General features: G+C 35.9%; 3 protein-coding genes across 3 annotated transcripts; 1 reads left to right on the forward strand and 2 right to left on the reverse strand.

Moving 5' to 3' along the window:
• Nucleotides 1-3,144: 3,144 nt before the first annotated feature.
• On the reverse strand, nucleotides 3,145-4,326 carry LOC105963346 (uncharacterized). The gene has a single exon (XM_012987740.2). The coding sequence runs from the start codon at nucleotides 3,786-3,788 to the stop codon at nucleotides 3,312-3,314; it is 477 nt and encodes a 158-aa protein (XP_012843194.2). The 5' UTR covers nucleotides 3,789-4,326; the 3' UTR covers nucleotides 3,145-3,311.
• Nucleotides 4,327-9,137: 4,811 nt separating this feature from the next.
• On the forward strand, nucleotides 9,138-15,292 carry LOC105963061 (protein NRT1/ PTR FAMILY 5.2). The gene is made up of 4 exons (XM_012987426.2): nucleotides 9,138-9,523; nucleotides 10,476-10,693; nucleotides 12,988-13,553; nucleotides 14,222-15,292. Exons 1-4 carry the CDS (start codon nucleotides 9,400-9,402, stop codon nucleotides 15,105-15,107), a joined length of 1,794 nt encoding a protein of 597 aa, XP_012842880.2. The 5' UTR covers nucleotides 9,138-9,399; the 3' UTR covers nucleotides 15,108-15,292.
• Nucleotides 15,293-15,594: 302 nt separating this feature from the next.
• Nucleotides 15,595-20,382, reverse strand: LOC105963062 (protein unc-13 homolog). Its single transcript, XM_012987427.2, has 5 exons — nucleotides 19,619-20,382; nucleotides 18,459-19,346; nucleotides 17,919-18,377; nucleotides 17,315-17,501; nucleotides 15,595-16,866 (listed from the first exon to the last, which is right to left on the reverse strand). Exons 1-5 carry the CDS (start codon nucleotides 20,189-20,191, stop codon nucleotides 15,872-15,874), a joined length of 3,102 nt encoding a protein of 1,033 aa, XP_012842881.2. The 5' UTR covers nucleotides 20,192-20,382; the 3' UTR covers nucleotides 15,595-15,871.
• Nucleotides 20,383-21,654: the final 1,272 nt, after the last annotated feature.

Below are 21,654 nucleotides of genomic sequence, written 5' to 3' on the forward strand. Positions count from 1 at the left end.
TTTAGTTTGTGCTTTAATCCTAAGTGGGATAAAGTTTTCATGTCGTTTCACTTTGTTCCATTTAAGTAATCCTTATGGGGTAATATTTGATTTCCTAGTTAATTAATTAAGAATTAAATATGTGTAAATGACGTGTAATAGATAGTATTATACTATGTCTGAATTTCCTTGCACCAAAAGGCGAAATCCCTCGTCCCCATCCCTTGGCCCGACAAGGATTGATGGGGGAATGTAAATTATGGTAACTCAACGGCCCGTTAAGGTAGCGGACCCGGACCTGGTGCCCACAAGGAACCAACCCTCATTGGAGTTGAAATTCCCACAGGATTCGATCCTAGGACCTTGCACCAACGTACCACCTCCGGAACCAGTTGAGCTACACCCATGCGGGGTATGTCTGAATTTCCTATATATGTAGAGAGTGGGTTGATGAAGTTGAGCACGATATCCATGAGGTCTAAAGAGGGAAAATAATATTTTTCAATTGGCTATTCTTTTATTTAAGTCAAATTACGGCCGTCCCTTAGTTATGGTTAAATTATGAAAACCCCTCTCATATTTGGGTAATTATTACCACTCCCTTAACTATGTATAATTTTACGAAAATACCCCTTCAGAAGTAAATTTAGGGATGTTAAATCGGTAAAACCAAACCGAAATTTCGGTACGCCAACATTTCATACATTTATGAACTAAATACATGATTTGGTTCAGTAAATAATCGAATTACATAAATTTTATATGAAAATATTTAAAAGGAGGGGGTGGATGTAACTACCCAAACAAGAGGAGTCTTTTCACAATTTAACCACAACTTAGAGGGGTGGCCGTAATTTGCACATTATATTTAATTTGCACAAGTTCATCTTTCGAATTGTAGCTGGTCTATGAGATACTACACCCGATGCAGAACATCGGGTACTTTTGCACCGTAAATCTACACAAATAACTACCCACTAAGCACACATATACATATGTGTTATTATGTGCAGATCAATGGTGCAGAATCACCCAATATAACTCATCGGGTGAAGCATCTTCAAAACTTGGCTAGTGATGAACTTTTAAACGGTTAAGAGTTGGCTCCAACTAAACATTGTCAGAAAACTCGAGCTCGCAAGCATGAGTTTCTACCAAGTTAGCTCAACTCCACTCATTTACACTACAATAAAGTCCAACCACTAAATATTTTATTAGATATTGTACAAAACAAAAGATTATATGCTACATATTCATGATTCATCGTCACTCTATAAGTTAAAATAGATAGGAGGGTCCCAACTAAAACCTAAATATTCCCATAAAATTTAGTACATAACAAAGTAGTACACACAAATTTGATAGAATTGAAACATGTATACATAATTTACTTTGTTCACTATTCAACTATGTTTCAATTATAACACCATTATCTATATGATAGTGTATAAACACAAAGACTCAACCATGAAAAGGTATTTCCATTAAATAAAGCACTAAATAAGTGAGACTTATGTAGAAAGGTTATCAATTGAACTTTTCCCCCAACTCAGTTATGTAACTACAAAAAAAAGTCATATATATATATATATATATATATATATATATATATATATATATATATATATATATATATATAAAGTGGCATTTTATTTTACTCAAGCAAAAACGTGTTAGCATTTTTATACGACATTAGTAATAGTTACAGATCACATGCAGCTCAACACATATTGTAATTTTCTATCTCATTCTGCAACAAACTCGAGTTGATCTGCTCTTCTCTTCAACAAAGATTTTCAGTTTTCTTTGCGTTATTTCATTCAATAACATAAAATTTCTCCGTTCCATCATCGATCTTATTCGATTTAGACACAATATTTGACCTAATTTTGTGTTTGTGGTTTTCAAAGTCGGTGCACTTCGTTTGTTGAAGATAACAAAATTAGTGCCGCTTATCGTCGATCCATTAATGAATTATTTCTCGAATCCAAGAAATCGGTGGCTATTGTGCAGCATTAAAAGTTTAAATCTTCAAAATTTGTGATAAAATGCTACTTAGTTAAGTAGTCTAATTTATAATGAAAATCAATGACGTGACAAAAGATGGTTAGTAAGTAGTAGGTCATTTAAACATGACTCATTTTGTAACTATTTAAACAATAATTTCAACAAATTAATTAAATGGATCAACGTAACGAATAGTTTGGACCCATCAAACGTGAAAACCCACTAATTCACATGATAATTGGGCTGGCTTTTTTTAGGGTTATTTTTTCATTTTTTTATAATGGGCTAATGTTAAGGGCTAAAGGCCCATCACCTATGTAACATAAACACACGAGCGCAGAGACAGCGATACACGTAAACATGGAAAGAAAAAGGATACGAGAGCATGAATATTTGTTATTATACAAAATGTAAGGGTCAATTTGGCCAAAGAACGAGCCGCATCAAGAACCGGCCCCGTATTGGCTGGTTAACCGAGTAATTAAGGATCGTTGAACAATCAAAATCAATCACTAGGTAGACCAATCAGTTAAGGATTACGAGTTTTCTTCAATACCACTTGAATCAACGGTTTGAAACATCCGTTGATTCGTACGCACATTAATTCAATATTTTACACGTAAATCGACTGTTGTGAATCGGTGGATAGAATTCGCCACTCAATTACAGTTTGAATTAAAAGGATTAAAGGTGTTAGCTAGGACTCATCGGCCACCGTCTACCTTCCGTGGTCCGGTCAAGGGATCTCGATTTTTCGATTCTTGGTCGTTCACACAACGATTTTGCTCATTTTCATATCGAAACTTTTAAATTCATTCAACTAGCTAGTTCAATCAAATAAATTGAGATATATAGATAATTGCATTTTCAACAAATAAATATAAAACCATAATTGCATTTCCAACAAAACCCATGAGTAGAAAAGTCACATTGTTTGCATTCTGATGAGATGAGGAATTATATAAGAATATTATTACGAGAAATATTTAACCTAATTTTCTTTTACTTTGCATGCAAATCAATGTACCTAAATTAATATATTATTTTCTGCGATCAAATGCATGCAAATTAAAAAAAAAAAAACGAATAACAACACTAACAAATTTAATTTCTTATCATTGGAGCAAAAAGATCGAGAGAGTCAACAAAAAAAAAAAAAAAAGCAGAATCAGATTTTCAAGATTTCATTTCGTTGTTTAGAGAGAGAGAGAGAGAGAATTTGAGCTTCACGTACAGGAAATTTCTACAGTTACAGTGCAGCTACACGAACATCACGTGGACCACCAAACTACAACCAATGGGTTTCTTCCACGTGTGAAAAGAGACTACATCTGAATCCACCTGGCTAATTCCGCTGGGTTGACTACTCCAGGAATGTGGACCCCGTCGCTCTTCAGCAAGTTCGCCACCTCAGCATAGCTCTGCGGCTTCGACGACTTCCCACTCGGCTCGGCTTCCTTACTCGGCTGGCTATGGCTATGGCTATGCTTGTTCTTCTTCGAATCGGCTGGGTGGTTCACCGGCACAGCCTCGGCTCGGGCCGGGTCGAACTTCTGCCCGAGCAGCGTTCCCTTTGTCAGGAATTCGTATGCCATGTAACCAGCTAGAAGCCGATTGGACGACACCGGCTGCTGCTCGGCTGCCTTATACGGCTTCGTTAACTTCCCACTAACGGCCCGACTGACGGACGTTTGCGGAACTAACGGTTTCGGTAACGTGGAAGGATGGAACGCCTCCATCTCTTTACGCTTCCGTGACGTGGAAGCGCCAGGGGTCAGTATTCTGCGGGGGTGGTAACTCATCGTGACCGTCGGATAATTTGAATCGGGGGTAAAAAGGTAAAAACACTGAACGCCACGTCAGCGAGAGCCTTTGGAAGGGTAAAATGGTAAATTCACGCGCAAAGGACCAAGAAAAAATTGAAATTGGGAAAACTGCCAAACGGTTTAAAAGGAAAAAAATAAAATAAAAAGAGAGAGAGAGAGAGAGAAAAGTTAAAACTTCAGGAATCACAAGTACAGTTCAGAAACGACGAGAGCCAATAAAGAAGATGCATTTTCAATTAAAAAGAAATTAATAAAAGAATTATTCAGAATTCGTGAAAAAATATCGACGAACAGATTTATTGATAGCGAGACGTGATTATCGGAAATTATAAATCTGGGCCGTAACCGGTGGATCTGGAGGAAATAGACGGCGGAAGGATTGCCGTCGCCGCCGTGAGCGGTGGATTGAGCGGAGGAGGGAGGACGGAGAAGAGAGAGAAAGGGATTTTATAGAGAGAGAGAGAGAGATGGGGGAGGGGAGAAGAGGGCCTGAGGAGAAATGTGGGCAGCCTGCACTCCTTGACTTTATAGAAATTTGCCCGTGTTTATTGCCCTTTGATTTGTGATATTATTACCAAAATACCATTGGATAATGTTTTCAGCCACCTGTTCGCTGATCAAGGGCTGGAGTATAATGTCGATAATACCCTCTGTGGGTCTTGGCTGTCACATCGGGGATATGAGGGTTTTTAGTGAGGGTGTTTAGGTAATTTAAGTACTTGTGGTAATCCTTTCTTTTGTTTTTAGCATACCGGGGCAAAACCCTTGATTTCCTCACATGCTTTTTTATTAGTTTCTTAACTTCTTTATTAAATATATAAAAAAATAAAAAAATTGTTGTTAATCACTGATGATGTGTGGATCACCCAGATAGATTTAACGGGAACACGGAGTAGGTTTTTTGCACGCGAGTAGATGATCCAACCATGCAGAGTTAAAGACTTGATTACCCATTCTGTAAAATCAAAGTACGCGAGGGTTAATCCGGTTGAAACTCCTTCGACGCTCAAGTCAGATGCTAACACAGAGTAGAGAATAAAGATCAAGCACATGAGAGAAATATTAGAACATACATTTTTCCTCAAGTTGAGGTGTTATTTATACTTAATTATTAGCAGACTCCTAATATGCTTATACGCAGTGGGCTCATAGAGGCCCAGTTAGTAGAATGGCTCGAGTCTTTATCTGGCGGGCTCTGGGCCGTAGTATTTCAGCCCACGTTGTAGTTGTAGTATAATGTAAATTGCTCAATGTGGCTCATTTAGGTGTATCAATCACATAGGTACAATGTGCATAATCTGTGCAAACTCGAGTCAATAAAGATAAAAATATAAATTAAACTCGGGTCATTCGACATCCTATTCTCTTAGAGCATCTCCGACCGGTCTCACCATTTTTTCACCAAATCCCATTTATGGTGGTGAAGAAAAGGGTTCATCTCCCACCGGTAGCACACCATTTTACTATTCCACCATTTTTGGTGGAAAAATGGTGTTTTTAGTCTCCAATGGTTTCACCAAAATTTAAACCAAATATTAAAATAATAACATTTCACCATTTTACCACTTATAGAAAATGGGACTTGGTTTGATCTCCCATGGCATTTCACCATATATGCCCCAAAAATGTAAATCTAATGTTAATCGTAATTTTATAATATTTTATTTCATAAATATTAATTATAGACCCAATGCTAAGTAATAAATTTTCTTTACTATATAATTTAAAAATTATGTTATCATTCTATTAAATGTCTATAAATGTCTCGTCATGTATTTCATCAATTAAAGTGTGTTTCGTTAATTATTCTATCGTTTCTTATTATATTTTATTAATAGCAATAATCGTATTAGTTAAGTAAAGAAACGAACTAATAAACATTGATACCAACAAAATATACAAATTAATTAAAAATAAGCATATTAATATTATTAGAATTAATGTTTGATTAATAATAACAAATGTATTTATATTTTAAAAACTAACATAATAATTAAGACCAATGTATTTACGATAAATATGCTAATAAGTTGGTAATCGGGTGCAATTAGTTAAAATTGTCATTTTATATGGTACTTAATAAAATGGTGTTAGTTACGACAAATCCTATTCTCACCTCTATATTTGGTAGGAAAAATAGGATTTGGTGGAAAAATAGGAAAATGGTGGACCGGTGGGAGATGGAAATTCCTTCACCAAAACATTTGGTGGAAAAATAGGATTTGAGTATTTGGTGATATGGGGGTTGACCACGGTTGGAGTCTAAAACCAAATCTCTATAATTTTAGGTGTAATGGTGATATATGAATTTTGGGTGGGAGGCTAAAAACATCTAAATTAGATGAAAAAATGGTGTTGTGGACCTATGGTGTCCGGTCGGAGATGCTCTTACTCTATCAATTTCGTTACTCATTCAGAAATATGTTTGAATAATGACTATTTCATTAAAATAATCATGTTATTATGCTTTCTCAATACAAATAAAAACAATATCATACTATGTGGTTCTACGTTACTCGAGAACGATATTAAATTATTAAATTAAAGCAATTGGTATTTGATTTATATATACTCGAAATTAATATGCCAATTCATCATTCTTATATAAATGGTATATGTTACAATTGAAGCATAGTCATACATGTGTAATGAGTGAGTAACCTCGTTAACTTCAATAGATCATTTGTACACTATTTTCAATTAGCGGTGTATATGAGCAGAATCGGCTCATCATAATGTATCAGTTCGACAAAAAGCTCTAGCTCCATCTTGTATTTTTCGAGCCAATTGTTCATTTGATCACGAATAATATTCGATTATATTGAACTCCCGATTTTATTTGTTCGTTCACTATTATTAGTTATTACTCCATATGCTTCACAATAACTGTCTCTTTTTTAAAATATTTTGTTCCATATTATCTGTCACTTTAGATTTCCAATACTGCATTAAATGCATTTTTTCTTGTTTTAACCTTATTAATTCAACTATAAGTATTAACTCTCTCTTATCACATCATTAAATAATCAAGGTTATTTTAGTTTTTCTAATATATTTTACCTAAAATCAAGACACATTTATTGAACTTCTTAATTCTTGTGCAAAGCCAAAAACGACACTTAATAGGAAACGGAGGGATTAGTAATATTTTTTGTTAGTTATACATATTAATTATCAAAGGCCAGATGCCAGCTGGCATTAATGCATCAAATTTGAAAATTGAAATAAAAGTGACGTGTCCTCCTCTTCACCAATTGGCCCAAATTAGGAAAAACAAATGTGAGCAATTAAAATATGCACAAACATAGAAAAACACTCTGGCGTGAAAAAATGTACAATATGCCCACTTTTATTTATTATAATTAATAATTTTCTATACGAAGCCGTATTAAAATTAAAATGACTTCCCACGTAGTTATAACTTATACGGACCTAAACCAATTGGCCATATTAATTAAAAATTAATGTCACCTACTATTAAGATCTTTTTTCTTTTTTTTTTTTTTTTTTTTTTTAATTTGACCATATGAATTAAAAATTGTTTTCTAAAAGAAATTAAAATAAAAAATTAAAAAATTGTAAGTCAATAGTTCGTATGTTTGAGATAGGCCTGTTTTCGGCCCTAAACTTGTATGGGCCTAAATTTGTATGGGCCAAATAATATTGGTCGGGTCCATTAGAGATGCTAATTAATTAAAAGTTTTTAATTTATTTATTATTTTTTTTTAATTTAAACATTTATTTCTAGCTTTAGCCTTTAATGTGGGTAGGTAAGGTCTAAGGTGGCAGGGCGGCAAGGTACTTGCCAACCTTTAATATTCGAATCGGGCAACAAAAGAAGGTCTTATTATAGAATAAATAGGGAAAATTACAGAAATCCGATCCAATTTATCGTAATATTTGCCATTAGGGGAGTAATCCATACGGAGATTAGGATAAAATGTAATTATGCCAAATTGGAATGTTAAATTTCGTTTCAAGTTTCAACTATTAATAGTGTTTTGTCTTTGAACGGGATTTTGGTCTTTTTCTGTTCTGATTTTGGCAAATTTCAAAATATCAAAACTGTAGTCCTTTTAGGTAGTTTTCTTATCCAAATTGAATCAACTAGATTGAATGTTGGGTGGCAAAATTATGAATAAATGAGTTACATTATGAAGTTTGGGTAAATAGCATTTAAGCCCTTTATGGTTTGTCTTTTTTTGCACATAACCGTACCCCCTTGTGCTTTCGATATAAGTATATGACCCCTTGTACTTTAACACGAGCCTCCTTGTACTTTCAAAATACTCTTCTTCTCTAATGAGCATGATTATTTGTCAAGTGGAACACAAGGGGGTTATGTGCTTGTTTTAAAAATACAAGGTTGCCATGTCCTTATATTAAAAGTGCAAGGGGTTCATGTGCAAAATGGTCAAATCCATAGGGGACTTACGTGTTATTTACCCTTAAATTTTTAATAATTGAAAACATCAAAATTGTGGGCTGTGTTCATTGACGCATGAATATTTTTCTCACTCGACATCCAATCTTGATGATTTAAGTCGGATTAGAAAATTTGACTCCCAAAAAACTACAAATTCCGTGTTTTGAGTTTTGTCTAATTCAACATCGAAAATGGTGAAAATCACGTTTGAAATCGAAACATTCGTGATAAGATTGAAACGATCGACATTTTTCACATCTCTTATGTAAATCAGAGATATTTATTGGAAAAATTACAGTTTTCATACCTCAAATTTGCACCAATTTCACATTTGGTCCTCCATGTTCACAAAAAACACATTTGGCCCCTCATGTTTAAAAAATTTAACACTTTTGTTCATTTCCGTCAATTTATCGTTAGTCCGTTAGTTAAGGCAGTGATGTGCATACGCTTGATTCCGTTATATTTAAAGGAAAATTGATGGCAATGACTAAAATTGTTGAATTTCTGAAACATAGGGGACCAAATATGTTTTTTTGTAAATATGGAGTACCAAATGTGAAAGTAATGCAAACTTAAGGGATGAAAACTGTATTTTTCCCGATATTTATTCCTAATTGCACCTTACCTCAAGAGGGTGGTCGTAATCTATGATATTAAATATTATGTAAATTAAAATAGCAAGGAAATGCATCACACATATCCCAAAAATCAAGAAGGAAAACGACGACCAATTGGCTAATATGAATCATCCCTCCCTCATTGGCCCTAATTAGTTGAACAATTAAGGTGTATTTATATTCTTGTTTTTTAATGCAAAAAGGATTCTTGGGTTGACCACAATGGCTCTCTTGCGTTGACTTATAGTAAAGTAGTCTACTAGTCTTCATTTTCGCTCAAATCTAAAATAATATCTCATGTGTGTATGTGTGTGTGTGTGTGTGTGTGTGAAGCTGAGAAACTCTTTATAAAAGAGTTGAACAATAAAAAGATCCAAATAAATATTTTGGGGCCTATCTACTATCTATATTTGACAAAAAGTGTCACTACAAATCTTACAAAAGTCTATATAAAAGGGGGCTCTGGTTTTAAGGTTTTGAAGCACTACTTACAAAGAGTATATATAAGTAGAGAGCACATCTATACATACAACATATATATATGATACATATGGAAGAAGAAAATGGAAGTGATGGATACACAAAAGATGGAACAGTGGATCTCAAAGGCAACCCTATTCTTAGATCCAAGAGGGGTGGATGGACTGCTTGCTCCTTCATTGTTGGTATACATACACATATACATACACCTATACATATATATTTCTTTTCTCTCTCTCTCTCTCTCTCTCTCTCTCTAACTTGCTTTCTCTCTCTAAGATCTTCTCCGGCCGGCTTAATTAACTAACAAAAAAGTCAGATAGTAGCTTTAATTACACAATCAGTTCTTTAATTTCCAGATTCAAAATAATCTATATTTCTTTTTCTCATAATTATGTTGTTGATTATATTATAATATATATTAATTTGGAATAAAAATATGTGATTGTGTTTGGTTGGACCTAAGTGAAACACCAATCAAAATCATATCAACAAAAAGGTAATTAACTAATTACTAACTAATTATTAGCTAGCTGCCCTGTACTTTCCCATCCAAAGATTGAGGAGCACTACAAATTTTAATTAATTACCTCCTTTTTTCACCCTTCAAATAATAATTAACCATGCATGAAGTTTAACTTCTTCTTTTTTTTTTTCAATTAAAAAAAATATAAAAAGCTATATATAGATATAATTAATACTAGTTATAACAATTTATCTGTTTGTGTGGTCATCTGTTACATGTCAATTACAATCTCCCCAACCAATTCAGACAACTTGGTACCTTAAATTCTGTCAAAAGAATACTAAAGATCAGAAATTACGGCCACCCCTCGTGTAAGCATAAATTACGAATAAACCTCTCATGTTTGAATAATTACATCCATATATCCCCTCAATTATGTATTGTCTCACGAAAAAATCCTTCCTTCAGTAGGTAAATTTTGCACCATAAGAATGAACGTGTAAGACAATACAATAGTTGAGGAGTGATTGTAATTACTTGAAGATTTTTTTCGTAATCTTTCCTATTAAAAATGGTGACTACTAAATTGTCATTCAATTTTAGATTTAATGAATTTCTTATAAATAACTTTATAAAAATTATAATTTTTTTGTGTGTGTGTGTGTGTGCAGTGTATGAAGTATTTGAGCGTATGGCATACTATGGAATATCCTCGAATCTATTCATATACTTGACAAAGAAGCTTCGAGAAGGTACTGTTGAGTCGGCGAATAACGTGACCAATTGGGTCGGAACAATTTGGATGACTCCGGTTTTAGGTGCCTACATCGCCGACGCCGTTTTGGGCCGTTATTGGACTTTTCTCGGCGCTTCTGCTATTTATCTCTCGGTACGTTTTTTTTTCTTTTTTTACAAATTAATAATTATTGAATAATAAATTTTCAAGTCCTGACTCGAAAAGAACGTGTTGAATTATTAACTCGTTAATTTAATGTTTCGCTAAATTAATTGAATTTTTCTAATTTTGAATCTGATATTTATGTAACATCAAATTTCAAAATAGCTAGACTATAAAATGAAAATTTAATTAGTAATACGTCAAGTCTCATAAAAAATTATTAAAGTAAAGGGCTTAAAGTCTTGCATGCATGTGGAATATTTTGGCTGTTATGGTGAAATTTAAATCGATGAAATTTATTGAATTGTCTAACCGATTTTGATGGCTTAGTTTGAAAAATTAGTGGTGGTCCAATTACTTATTTAAAACATTTGATAAAGTTTTAAGGTGTTGTTGTCAAATGATTATTTAAAATCAGAAATTAGTGATTATAAGTTAAGTCAGTTTTAAGTGTTTATTTCTAAAAGTTGGGGGTGTTTGCAAATATTCAAGAAAATGAACTTAAATAGAAAAATCAAAGTTATGGATGTTTTAGAAAAATAGCTTAAAGCAGATTATTTTAAGAGAAGCAAAAGCAAAAGTTGATTTTGGCAACACCTAAAAACAGATTATGAGCAAAAAAAGCTTATAATCACTTTCAAAAAGCGTTTGCAAACACCACCTAAAAGTAGATAAATTGTCGCATCTTATTTCTAAAATTAATAGAGTGTATAGAGCTTATAAGTTATTTTTATTTATTATAATATTTTAAATAAAAATATGATGTAAATGTACTTTTTAAAAATATTTTTTAAAGCTCTCTAACAATTTTTTTTAAATGTAAATCCATTGAAAGAGCTTATAAGCTTTTAAATATTATAAGTCTTTCTAAACAACTTATAAGCCTAGTCAAACAAATTATTAGTTACTCCCTATGTCCCATATTATATGTCTTTTTAGTGAGTTTTTCTTGTCCCAAATTATTTGTCATTTTAGATTTTCAATGCATCATTAATTGCACTATTTTCAATTTTACCATTTATAACTAACTCCTAATTAGTTAGTTGTAAAACAATTAATGTCAAGGATATATTAGTATTTTTCTATGCTTTTTGCTATAATCTATACACATTTATTGATTTTTTTAATATGTGTGAAACAACCCAAAACGTCATTTAAATTGGGACGGAGGGAGTATTTTTTAAAAAGATGCGTTTTTCCATGAATGATTTGTGTGTATTATCACATTAATTGTCACCTAGTGACTAGTGTTAGTATTAATATGGCACATAAGAGAGTAATTTATTTGGATTCTTGCATTATTATGAATAAACATATTATTTTATCTCATAAAAAAATTGGATAAGAAACATAGTCTTATCTCTTTGGATTTCGGGTACAACTTTGTTTGGATTTACGTTTGTCTGACTAGATTCAATTCATTGTCTAGATATAATATTTGTACGTATACCTCAAAAAACTTCAAAAATCAAAGTTGAATTTAAGTCAAACCGGTAGCTATACCTATCCCATTTGTCAATTTTATAATTGCTCATACATTAATAATTGATTAATTTCAAGAATATTTATAATTAATAGAAGACTTGTATAACAATTTGCTAAATTTTTTTATTTGCTAATTGAATAAGTTAGGTAGGTGGCTTAATAATTCAACTTCTTTGATTATCTTTGATTTTATTGAACATTAAGTCTTTACAAGAATAGGTACCGAACCTTAAATATTAGGAAAAATTAAAACCGCCCCTTGAGGCAAAGTTTATTTACAAAATAACCCCTCGTTTTTTTATTATTACATCCACCCTTTGCAATTTGTACATTAACACCCTTTTATAGGGGTAAATGTTAAAAATTTCCAAACTGCAAGGAGTTTAATGCAATTTCTCAAAAAGAAGGGATTTTTACATAAATAGACTTTACCTTGAGGAGGTGTTTGTAATTTACCTTAAATATTACAAGCAACATCTATGTTCAATAATTGGATAATTTATGCGAATATAAAGCGTGACTAGCCAAGTGTGACACAATGAAATTAATTATTTATTTCAACAAAAATACAAAATGAATTAGGTCCTACTCAAAATTTAGTAACTAACCTGACAAATTAAGCACCTTCACAGGACCACCATTTCTTTTGTATTTAATCCACATTCAATTGCACATGTTGGCTTTTATTTTTTATTTTTTATTTTTTATTTTATTTTATAAAATGAAAATAATTAAGTTATTTAAATTTAATCAAACTGATTATTTCAAATTTTCTTTTTCTTTTTTCAATATGAAAACAGGGAATGTGCCTCCTAACTCTATCGGTAACGATACATCCTCTCAAACCATCTCCATGTTCGGATCCAATCATCGCGAACTGCGAAAAGGCAACCCCATTGCAAATAGGCGTATTCTTCGGTGCACTCTACACACTGGCATTGGGCACCGGCGGAACAAAGCCAAACATTTCGACCATCGGAGCCGACCAATTTGACGAATTTGACCCTAAAGAGAAAGCCCATAAAATCTCATTTTTCAACTGGTGGATGTTTAGCATATTCTTCGGCACACTATTTGCAAACACGGTCCTCGTCTATATACAAGACAACGTGGGATGGACGCTCGGGTACGGGCTACCCGCTATTGGGCTTGCTATATCGATAGTCATATTCTTGATCGGTACCCCCTTTTATCGGCACAAGGTGCCCACAGGTAGCCCTTTTACGAAAATGGCTAAGGTTATCGTGGCTTCTATGAGAAAATGGAGGGTCGATGTTCCGACGGACCCTAAGGAGTTGTATGAGCTCGATTTGGAAGTGTACGCTAAGAACGGGAAATATCGAATCGATTCTACACCTACGTTCAGGTTTGTCTTTTATCCCTTTAGTTGTGTGTTGTAGCTCACGTTGTATTATTAAATAGTTATTTTTTTAGGGCAAATTACGGCCACCCCTTGAGGTATGGCCAAATTACGAAAAAACTCATCATATTTGGATAATTACAGTTGCCCCCCTCTTTTTAAATATTTGTACATAAAATTTATGTAATTTGGTTATTTACCGAACCAAATCATATATTCAGTTCGGTAAACGGCATGAAATATTGGCGTACCAAAATTTTGGTTCAGATTTACCGATTTAACATCCGTAACTTTACCTCTTGAGGGGTATTTTCGTAAGATAATACATAGTTGAGGGGGTGGCTATAATTACTCAAACAGAAGGGGGTTTTCGTAATTAGACCATATCTCAGGGGTGCCCGTAATTTGCCCTTTTTATTATTAGTAAAAAAAAGAAATTAGTGTGTGGGTAGGGTCATGATCCATGTCTTATTTGGACCAATGAAGTTTTTAGTCAATGGACCAAACATTTTTTTCACACTGGTCAAAGTCTCAAAGATGCAAATTCCATGCATTTCTTTCTCATATAACTATCGAAAATGATTTTTTGTTTTTCAAATGTAGGCAATGCTCCTTTTCTTGACATTTTAATCACACTCCTGATAATTAATCAGTCCATATTTATATGTATGCAGGTTCCTCAACAAAGCGTGCGTAAAAACGGGCCCGACAACCCCATGGATGCTATCCCCGATCACCCGAGTCGAAGAAACCAAACAAATGCTAAGAATGATTCCGATCCTAATAGCCACGTTCATACCGAGCACAATGATAGCTCAAATAGGAACTCTCTTTGTAAAACAAGGCACAACTCTCGAACGAAAAGTCGGCAACTTCAACATACCCCCCGCTAGTCTAGCTGGCTTCGTGACACTATCCATGCTCATAAACGTCGTTTTGTACGACCGTTTCTTCGTGAAAATCATTAAAAAATGGACCAAAAACCCTAGAGGCATCACCCTTCTTCAGCGAATGGGCATTGGCATGATATTCCACATAGTTATAATGGTCGTTGCTTCGTTGACCGAAATGTATCGGATTAGGGTTGCAAAGGAAAACGGGGTGGTGGAAAACGGGAAGCAAGTTCCGTTATCGATATTTATTTTGTTGCCTCAATTTATATTAATGGGAGCGGCGGATGCTTTCTTGGAAGTGGCAAAGATTGAGTTTTTTTACGATCAAGCCCCTGAGAGTATGAAGAGTTTGGGTACTTCTTACTCGATGACTAGCCTCGGTGCGGGGAATTTCATTAGTAGTTTTCTTTTGTCAACGGTTTCGAAGATTACGAAGGGTGACGGTGGCGACGGGTGGATTAGGAATAATTTGAATGCGTCGCATTTGGACTATTACTATGCGTTTTTCGCGATTCTGAATTTCTTGAACTTCGGTTTGTTTCTTGTTCTTGTGAGGTTTTACGTGTACAAGGCGGAGGTTTCGGATTCGATGAAGGTTCTTGGTGAAGAACTCGCGGCTTCGAGGCAGAAGGTGGTTAATGAAGAAGCAATAGTTGTAGCCCAATAGTAGGTTCTGTGAAGAAAATAAAATGTCAAGTTCTTTTCCACTTTGCTTGTGAATTACATATGTTTGATAATTGTTGTATTATAGGTTTTAATTTGTATTATCACTGTAGTATTTCAGACAATGGCACTGGTAATTTGTACTTGATGGTTCAATTAAGTGAAATAACTGAACTATATTATATACAATTAAATCTCTATAAATTGTTCTAAAAAAAATCTTTATAAATTAATATAATCGGGACCATTGTCTTTGAGTCCGGACCAGACGAAAATATTATTTAAACGATGTTATTAAATTTATCGATGTTCTAATATATATATCACAGAAAAAAGAGAGGAATGATTTGGGATGATTCTTGAATTTACAAAAAAAGAAACACTCTCACATTTATTCAATGGATTGACTAAAAAATGGTTTATTCCATACTACACCGGGTGAAATAGCGTACTTTTGTAGCAACTCGACCCTTGATCATTTTACAATGATATATAATCTAATGTAGTATATTAAATACAGAAATTTGTACAAAGAAAAAATCTAAAAAGAAAGAAAAAGAAATATGAACACCAATATAATTTCCCTCCTAAAACTAAGCAAAATAAACAGATAAATCTTTTTTTGAGCAAGAACAATCTCCCAATCTCTCTCTATCTTTTTCTTGGCTTACCAAAAGTAACATCAAATATATTAAATTAAAATCAACATTCTCTCTCATTTATTTTCAAAAAAATTATATATATATATATAATATATATATATATATTTTAAATCATTTTGATCATAGGCCTCCTCTTTGCCAAATGAAATGTTTTCTTGAGAAAATAATTAGCAGATCGATCATTTCTATAGCAAAGAACCCTCAATATAGTATTCGGATCGGACCTATTCCACCGCCCCGTTGTTGGCGGCATCGGAATCTTCCGGCCAGCCCCGCCGCCGGAGGCGGCTTCACTAGCCACACTGCTGAAATCCTCAACCAACTGCTCAGTACTCTGGCCCATAAGCCCGACAACGCCTTCTGCCGCCTCGGCCTCCATCTCGACCATATCCTCAACAATCAAACCCTCGCCGCACGTGCAGAACACGCGCTTCAAGCTGTCGAAATCCTCCTCGATCATCTCGTGATCGAATCTGGAGAACATCCTGGAACCCCCACCCGCCAGGAGAACCATGAGGAACGCCTCGAACGAGGCCTTCATCACCTCCTTCAACGCGAGCGGCTGAGCCCGCTCGGCGACGATCGCGCAGAGGAGCGTGAGGTTCTGCTTGATCAGCCTGATCGCCGGCCGGATCCGCGTGTTCGCCACGCCGCCGACGTACAGGCTGCCGTAGAAGACGAAATTGGAGTCGAGGAATATGAGGCGGTAGGCGGCGACTTCGGAGACGTGCTGGGAGACGATCTGCAAGGTGGAGAGGCTGTGCTCGAAGAAGGATCCGTTCGGCTGCTGCTGCTGCTGCTGCCGTCGGCTGGCGGCGGAGGGGATTTTGGACGGCGTGAATTTGGGGGAAATTGCTAGGGTTTTGTCGAGGGAGTGGAGCTGAGAGGCTAGGTAGTGGAGGGTGTTGAGGCGGATGTAGAGGCGTTGGGTCCCACGGCTCGTCGACGGCCGTGGATTGTTTCCTTCTTCGCCGCCGATCGTGTGGTTGCGATCTTCCACTCCGACGCTGCACGCCGCTTTTCTCCATAGTTTGAAGATTTTTGAGTCTCTGCTGCATCTTGTTAGTGGAGGAAGCGTTGGGAGGTAACTCTGTTTTGATCCTGCAAATTCGAAAATTAATAATTTATCGTTAGTCTGTTCGCTAAGGCAGTGATAGGCACACCCTAAATTCCGTTAGTTTAACGTAAAAGACTAAAAATGTTGAATTTTTTAAACATAAGGGACCAAATGTGACATTGGTGCAAATTTAAGGCATGAAAATTGTATTTTTCCAAATAAATAAATTAAATTAAATTTATTGCATTTAGTACCCTATATTATACAGAATTGCTAAGAATTGAATCGTGTATTATAAATATCAGCAAACTAACTCCTACGATGCGTTTCTTTTTTTTTAGCATACGAACCCCTAAATAGTTCTTTTTTGGGGTAGAATTGAATCGTGTAGGGGTGGTTTGTTATTATTTATAACATGATGATTTTTTGATAATTAGAGTAAATATAGGGGTATAAAATAGGATTTAAGAAAGTGTGAAACACTTTTCTTACCACATGATGCAACAAAGGCAATGTAATCTCTAAACACATTCTCCAAACCATTGACAAAATCATAGAACAAGCTCTCTGATAAAGTCACCGGAATTTCAAAGAAACTATCCACAACTTCCTTTACAAAGCTGACTAGTTCACTTGCCGAATGAGCGTACGGTTCCGTTTTCGACTTCGGATTCCATGTCTGCAAGAACGGAATTAGTGCTTTCGGAAAAATTCCGATGTTGTTTGGAAGTGAAATATAAATTCCAATTCCTTTCCAAAAGAAATCGAAAAAGTTGGAAATCGAAATTGGAATAAAAAAAATTGTTTCAAAGTCGGAAATTTTCTGATCGTAATCAGCCGTATTCGGAAATTTTCATTTTTTATTAACCAAAATTATAAAATGCATTATAATATTGGCAAGTGTAATTACCGGAAAAAATCAGAAATTAAAACCGGACCAAATATTCGGAAAAAATTGGAATCCGAATATTCGGAATGAAAAATATTTTTCGAAATTGGGAAATTTCGGATCCGATTCTGCGGAAATATAAAAATTTCGTTTTAATTTCCACCACAGCATATGATCATTTACTTCGTTTAAGGTAACAAAACTTACTTCGGTTTGTTTTGCTCGAAGGAGATATTCTTTCCCCTTCTGCAGCCTCTCTTGAATCCACTGCTTCAACAGTCTCGCTATAAACGATTCGACTTCGTAAGGAACCATCTCTCTCACAATGGTCTTGCCCCCGTCTTCACATTCAACCGAGTCCTCCACCACGAGCTGCACTAAAGCCTTCTCGAGTTTACCCGCCCTTTGCAGAACCAACACAGTTTCGTTCAAGATCGATGATTTCCCCGTTAGATATTGCTTAAGCAAAGTCCCGTAACACGTGTGGAGTGTCACGGCCGCAACTCCAGCCGCAATCGGGTGCCATTTCTTCAAAACGGGACTGAAAATATCCTTCTCCTTTATACCTAATTCTTCCGTTTTTCGTGCAATTTTAATGAGCACTTCACTCACTTCTTGCGCCTCGGTGTATTTTGTCGTCCCGTTCACATTTTGATCTTCTAACATCTATCAATAAAACAACGAGAGTTGCGTTAGATATATACAAATTAAAAACTTATATATAACATGTTGTAGCCATGCACGAACCTTAGCGAATGCGTTCCGCAACGACGATCGAATGTAATGATCGACTCTATTACCGGTGGAGTGCTCATCGACCACCGCTTCTCCCTTTTCTTGGGAAGAAGTGACATAACAAGGGACATCCTCTTCTAATATCTTGGTAGCCGAAAAAAGCAGAGGGAGCATGTTTTCCATTATTCCAATATTGCCCCTATTAAAGTTCCCGTGATAATCGAGCAACCTCTTCTCGCACCACTTCTTGATCGCGCTCAAACAACACCCGAGCATCTTCAAGTAAACGGGATCTCTGTCGACCTTCTTCGCATCGCTCGCGACCTCCGTCAGCATCGCGAACGAAGCGCCTAGAAGATCGGGCTCCACTTGTCCTGTAAGGACGTACTGCTCGAAAAGAACCCACGTGAAGCACAAGTTGTGCATCGAACGGTTGATCCCCAACATGGACCATGTTTTCTTCATGAGCTCGATCAACTCGTCGATCTCGTCCAAAACTAGGGTTTCGTCTTTTAGGTCGAAGACGGAGGAGAGGAGGGCGGTGTAGATGTGGACGTTGAGAGGGTAGCCGTCGGCCCAGTGGCAGATGTCCGTGGTCCCACCGTCGGGGCTCCGCCACGCTAGGGAGACGATGCAGTTGCAGAGGGTTCGCATGGTTGGAGAGGTCTTCCCGGTGTCGATTACTTTTGTTTCGGAAGAATCGATGATGTCTCGTAGCTTAGCGGCGAACGTGTCCGATTTCTCTAATGGGATTGACGGGTGGAGCAATAGGCCCGCTTCTATGATTTTGAGCTGGCGTTTTTGCCATAGATGGTACTCGTGAGGGTCGTTGAATTCCGATGGTTTCAGATGGCGTAGAAGCTCTAAAGGTAGGATTATTGTCTCTGCACGCCTTCCCATCTGATCATCAAATTCAATCATGTTATATATAGTTGGCTGCGAATTCCTTCATTTAAAATATATATATAAAAAACAAAAACTATGTATATTCAAAATTTAGGTTTTCTTTTATAAAGTACATTTGACATAAATTGAAATATTTTCCAAATAAATCTCCATGATAATACATTATCGTACATATGTCTATACATGCATGCATGCAACATAAACATTATATATATATATATATATATATATATATATATATATATTATATATGTATATATATTTACTTGGCCAACAAGTGTCCTCATTAGAGTTTTACGAAGACGATTGTCACTCTGTTCCGTCACCCTCATTTGCTGACGCATAATCTCCGCCGATGTCAACGGCCGCCTCATCCTCCCCGCATGGGGCACCGTGAACCCGACCCTGGGGCTCGACCCGGACCCCGACCCGCTCGGGGAAGACGGGTTCGACCCGCACGAGCTCGTCCGCCGTGAAGACGGGGAGCGCCGCAGCATTTTCAGCCCCAACGCCATCTTCACCCGGCTAGTCACCGCCATCCCAACCCCGGGCGGCTTCACCGGAGATCCAGGAGCCGACCCATATCCGTCGCCGCCTCCGCCGCTGTCGGAGGGGTTATGGTACGTCAACACGCTCCGGCCGCCGAACCCCGGCGAAGATCTGCAGGCGGTGAAGAAAATCTCGTATGCGGCTTCGCGGAAGTCGTCGAGGTCGAGTCCGTCGAGATTGCCGAACGGCGACGGTAGCTCCGCCGCGGAGCCCGGGCGGGTTGGCTCCGGCGAAAGGCGTGGGGAGGTGGGGTCGGTGTTGATGCTGGGTAGGAGGAAATGACGACCCATTGACGGAAAGGGGTCGAAATTCCGGCGAGAAGAAAACTACGTCGTCTTCAGATATCTGGCGGGAGAGAGAAAAAAGCTGGCTCACATTATAATTTTTTTGGGGTCGTTTTGTGTGAAGAGAGAGGAGAGAGAGAGAGAGATGGAGAGAGATAGAGAGAGAAAGAAGAAGAGAGATGGTTGGTTTTTTAGTTGTTCTGCTAAAAGTTGAGAAACTAAGAATAGGAGAAAACAAAGGTTGTCGAGAGTTGTGACATGCCCACCGCAGGTTCATGTTTTTTGGAGAAGATGAACTATTTCAGGAATATTTCTATATTTGGTTTGTGAACTTTTTATTGATTTGTCCAAATTGCCCCTCCATTCTCACGTGTGTATCGCACGTGTGCAATTGATCAAGGGATACTTTTGTCAAAAATTGGACTTTTAAGTCACCGGTGCTATAAATTAGTAAGTTCAGGTATGATCGTGTAACTTTTTTTTATTCGGGGGTTAATGTACAAAAATGGTCAAAGTACGGGGAGCAAATTGCACTTAACCCTTTTAATATTGTGTATGTTTTTTAAGTGAAGATTAGCACTACCCCTCATTTGACAAATTCATGTAAAAAAAAAAAAAGGAAAATCCATGGTCAAAGTAATTGTGTTAACTAATATCAAACTAGACGGGAGATCTGTGTAAGTTTTTCAAACTAGAGAGGATCTATATAAAATTACATCTAAGATGAAGGGAGGTAGTTGTAATTTTAAAATTGAGAAGAAAAGTTTTTGAATTTTTATTATTTCTTGGGAAAATTACGGTCATATCCTTGAGTATGGTCAAATTATGAAAATTCTCCTCATGTTTTGTTAATTACAGCCACCCCCTCAACTATGTATTATCTTACAAAAATACCCTTCCATGGATAAATTTAGGGATGTTAAATCGGTAAAACCGAACCGAAATTTTGGTACGCCAACATTTCATACCGTTTACCGAACTGAATATACGATTTGGTTCGATAAATAACCGAATTACATAAATTTTATGTAAAAATATTTAAAAAAGAGTGCCTGTAATTATCCAAAGAAGGGGGGTTTTTCGTAATTTGGTCATACCTCAGAGGGTTGGTATAATTTGCCCTTATTTTTTTCAAAGAAGTCGATTATAAAACGTTTCATCCGACTTTCACCTTTAGTTTGAGCTTAACATATAGTCTGTCTCCAAAAGGTGTATTATATTTTAGGGGCCTTAGGATATAGGTCCCTAGTGCCAAATTTTATTAGAACTAAATGACAGGCTCAACTAAACATTTGCTTCACATCTAAAATTCATTCCAAAAATGTCCCTATATTCCCAAATTCAAAATATACATTAAGTAAATTTCAAACTTTATTTATCATTTTATTTATTATGCATTTAATATTTCCTATCTTCATTTAACATTTTTTTTTAATTTTGTTTACTAGTATCTGTTCATTTTCCTTTTT

This window comes from Erythranthe guttata, chromosome 14, assembly GCF_056151865.1.
Source record: "Erythranthe guttata isolate IM_541 chromosome 14, IM_541, whole genome shotgun sequence".
NCBI lineage: Eukaryota > Viridiplantae > Streptophyta > Magnoliopsida > Lamiales > Phrymaceae > Erythranthe > Erythranthe guttata.

Bases quoted from the DNA above. Each gene is read 5' to 3' on its own strand.
- LOC105963346 (XM_012987740.2), bottom strand. From the start codon at position 3,788: ATGAGTTACCACCCCCGCAGAATACTGACCCCTGGCGCTTCCACGTCA.
- LOC105963061 (XM_012987426.2), top strand. From the start codon at position 9,400: ATGATACATATGGAAGAAGAAAATGGAAGTGATGGATACACAAAAGAT. The intron at 10,694-12,987 runs GTACGTTTTTTT...ATATGAAAACAG, and splicing joins CTTCTGCTATTTATCTCTCG to GGAATGTGCCTCCTAACTCT. The intron at 13,554-14,221 runs GTTTGTCTTTTA...ATATGTATGCAG, and splicing joins GATTCTACACCTACGTTCAG to GTTCCTCAACAAAGCGTGCG.
- LOC105963062 (XM_012987427.2), bottom strand. From the start codon at position 20,191: ATGGGTCGTCATTTCCTCCTACCCAGCATCAACACCGACCCCACCTCC. The intron at 17,502-17,918 runs GTAAGTTTTGTT...CCGTTCTTGCAG, and splicing joins TTCGAGCAAAACAAACCGAA to ACATGGAATCCGAAGTCGAA. The intron at 16,867-17,314 runs GTAAGAAAAGTG...TCGAATTTGCAG, and splicing joins TGCCTTTGTTGCATCATGTG to GATCAAAACAGAGTTACCTC.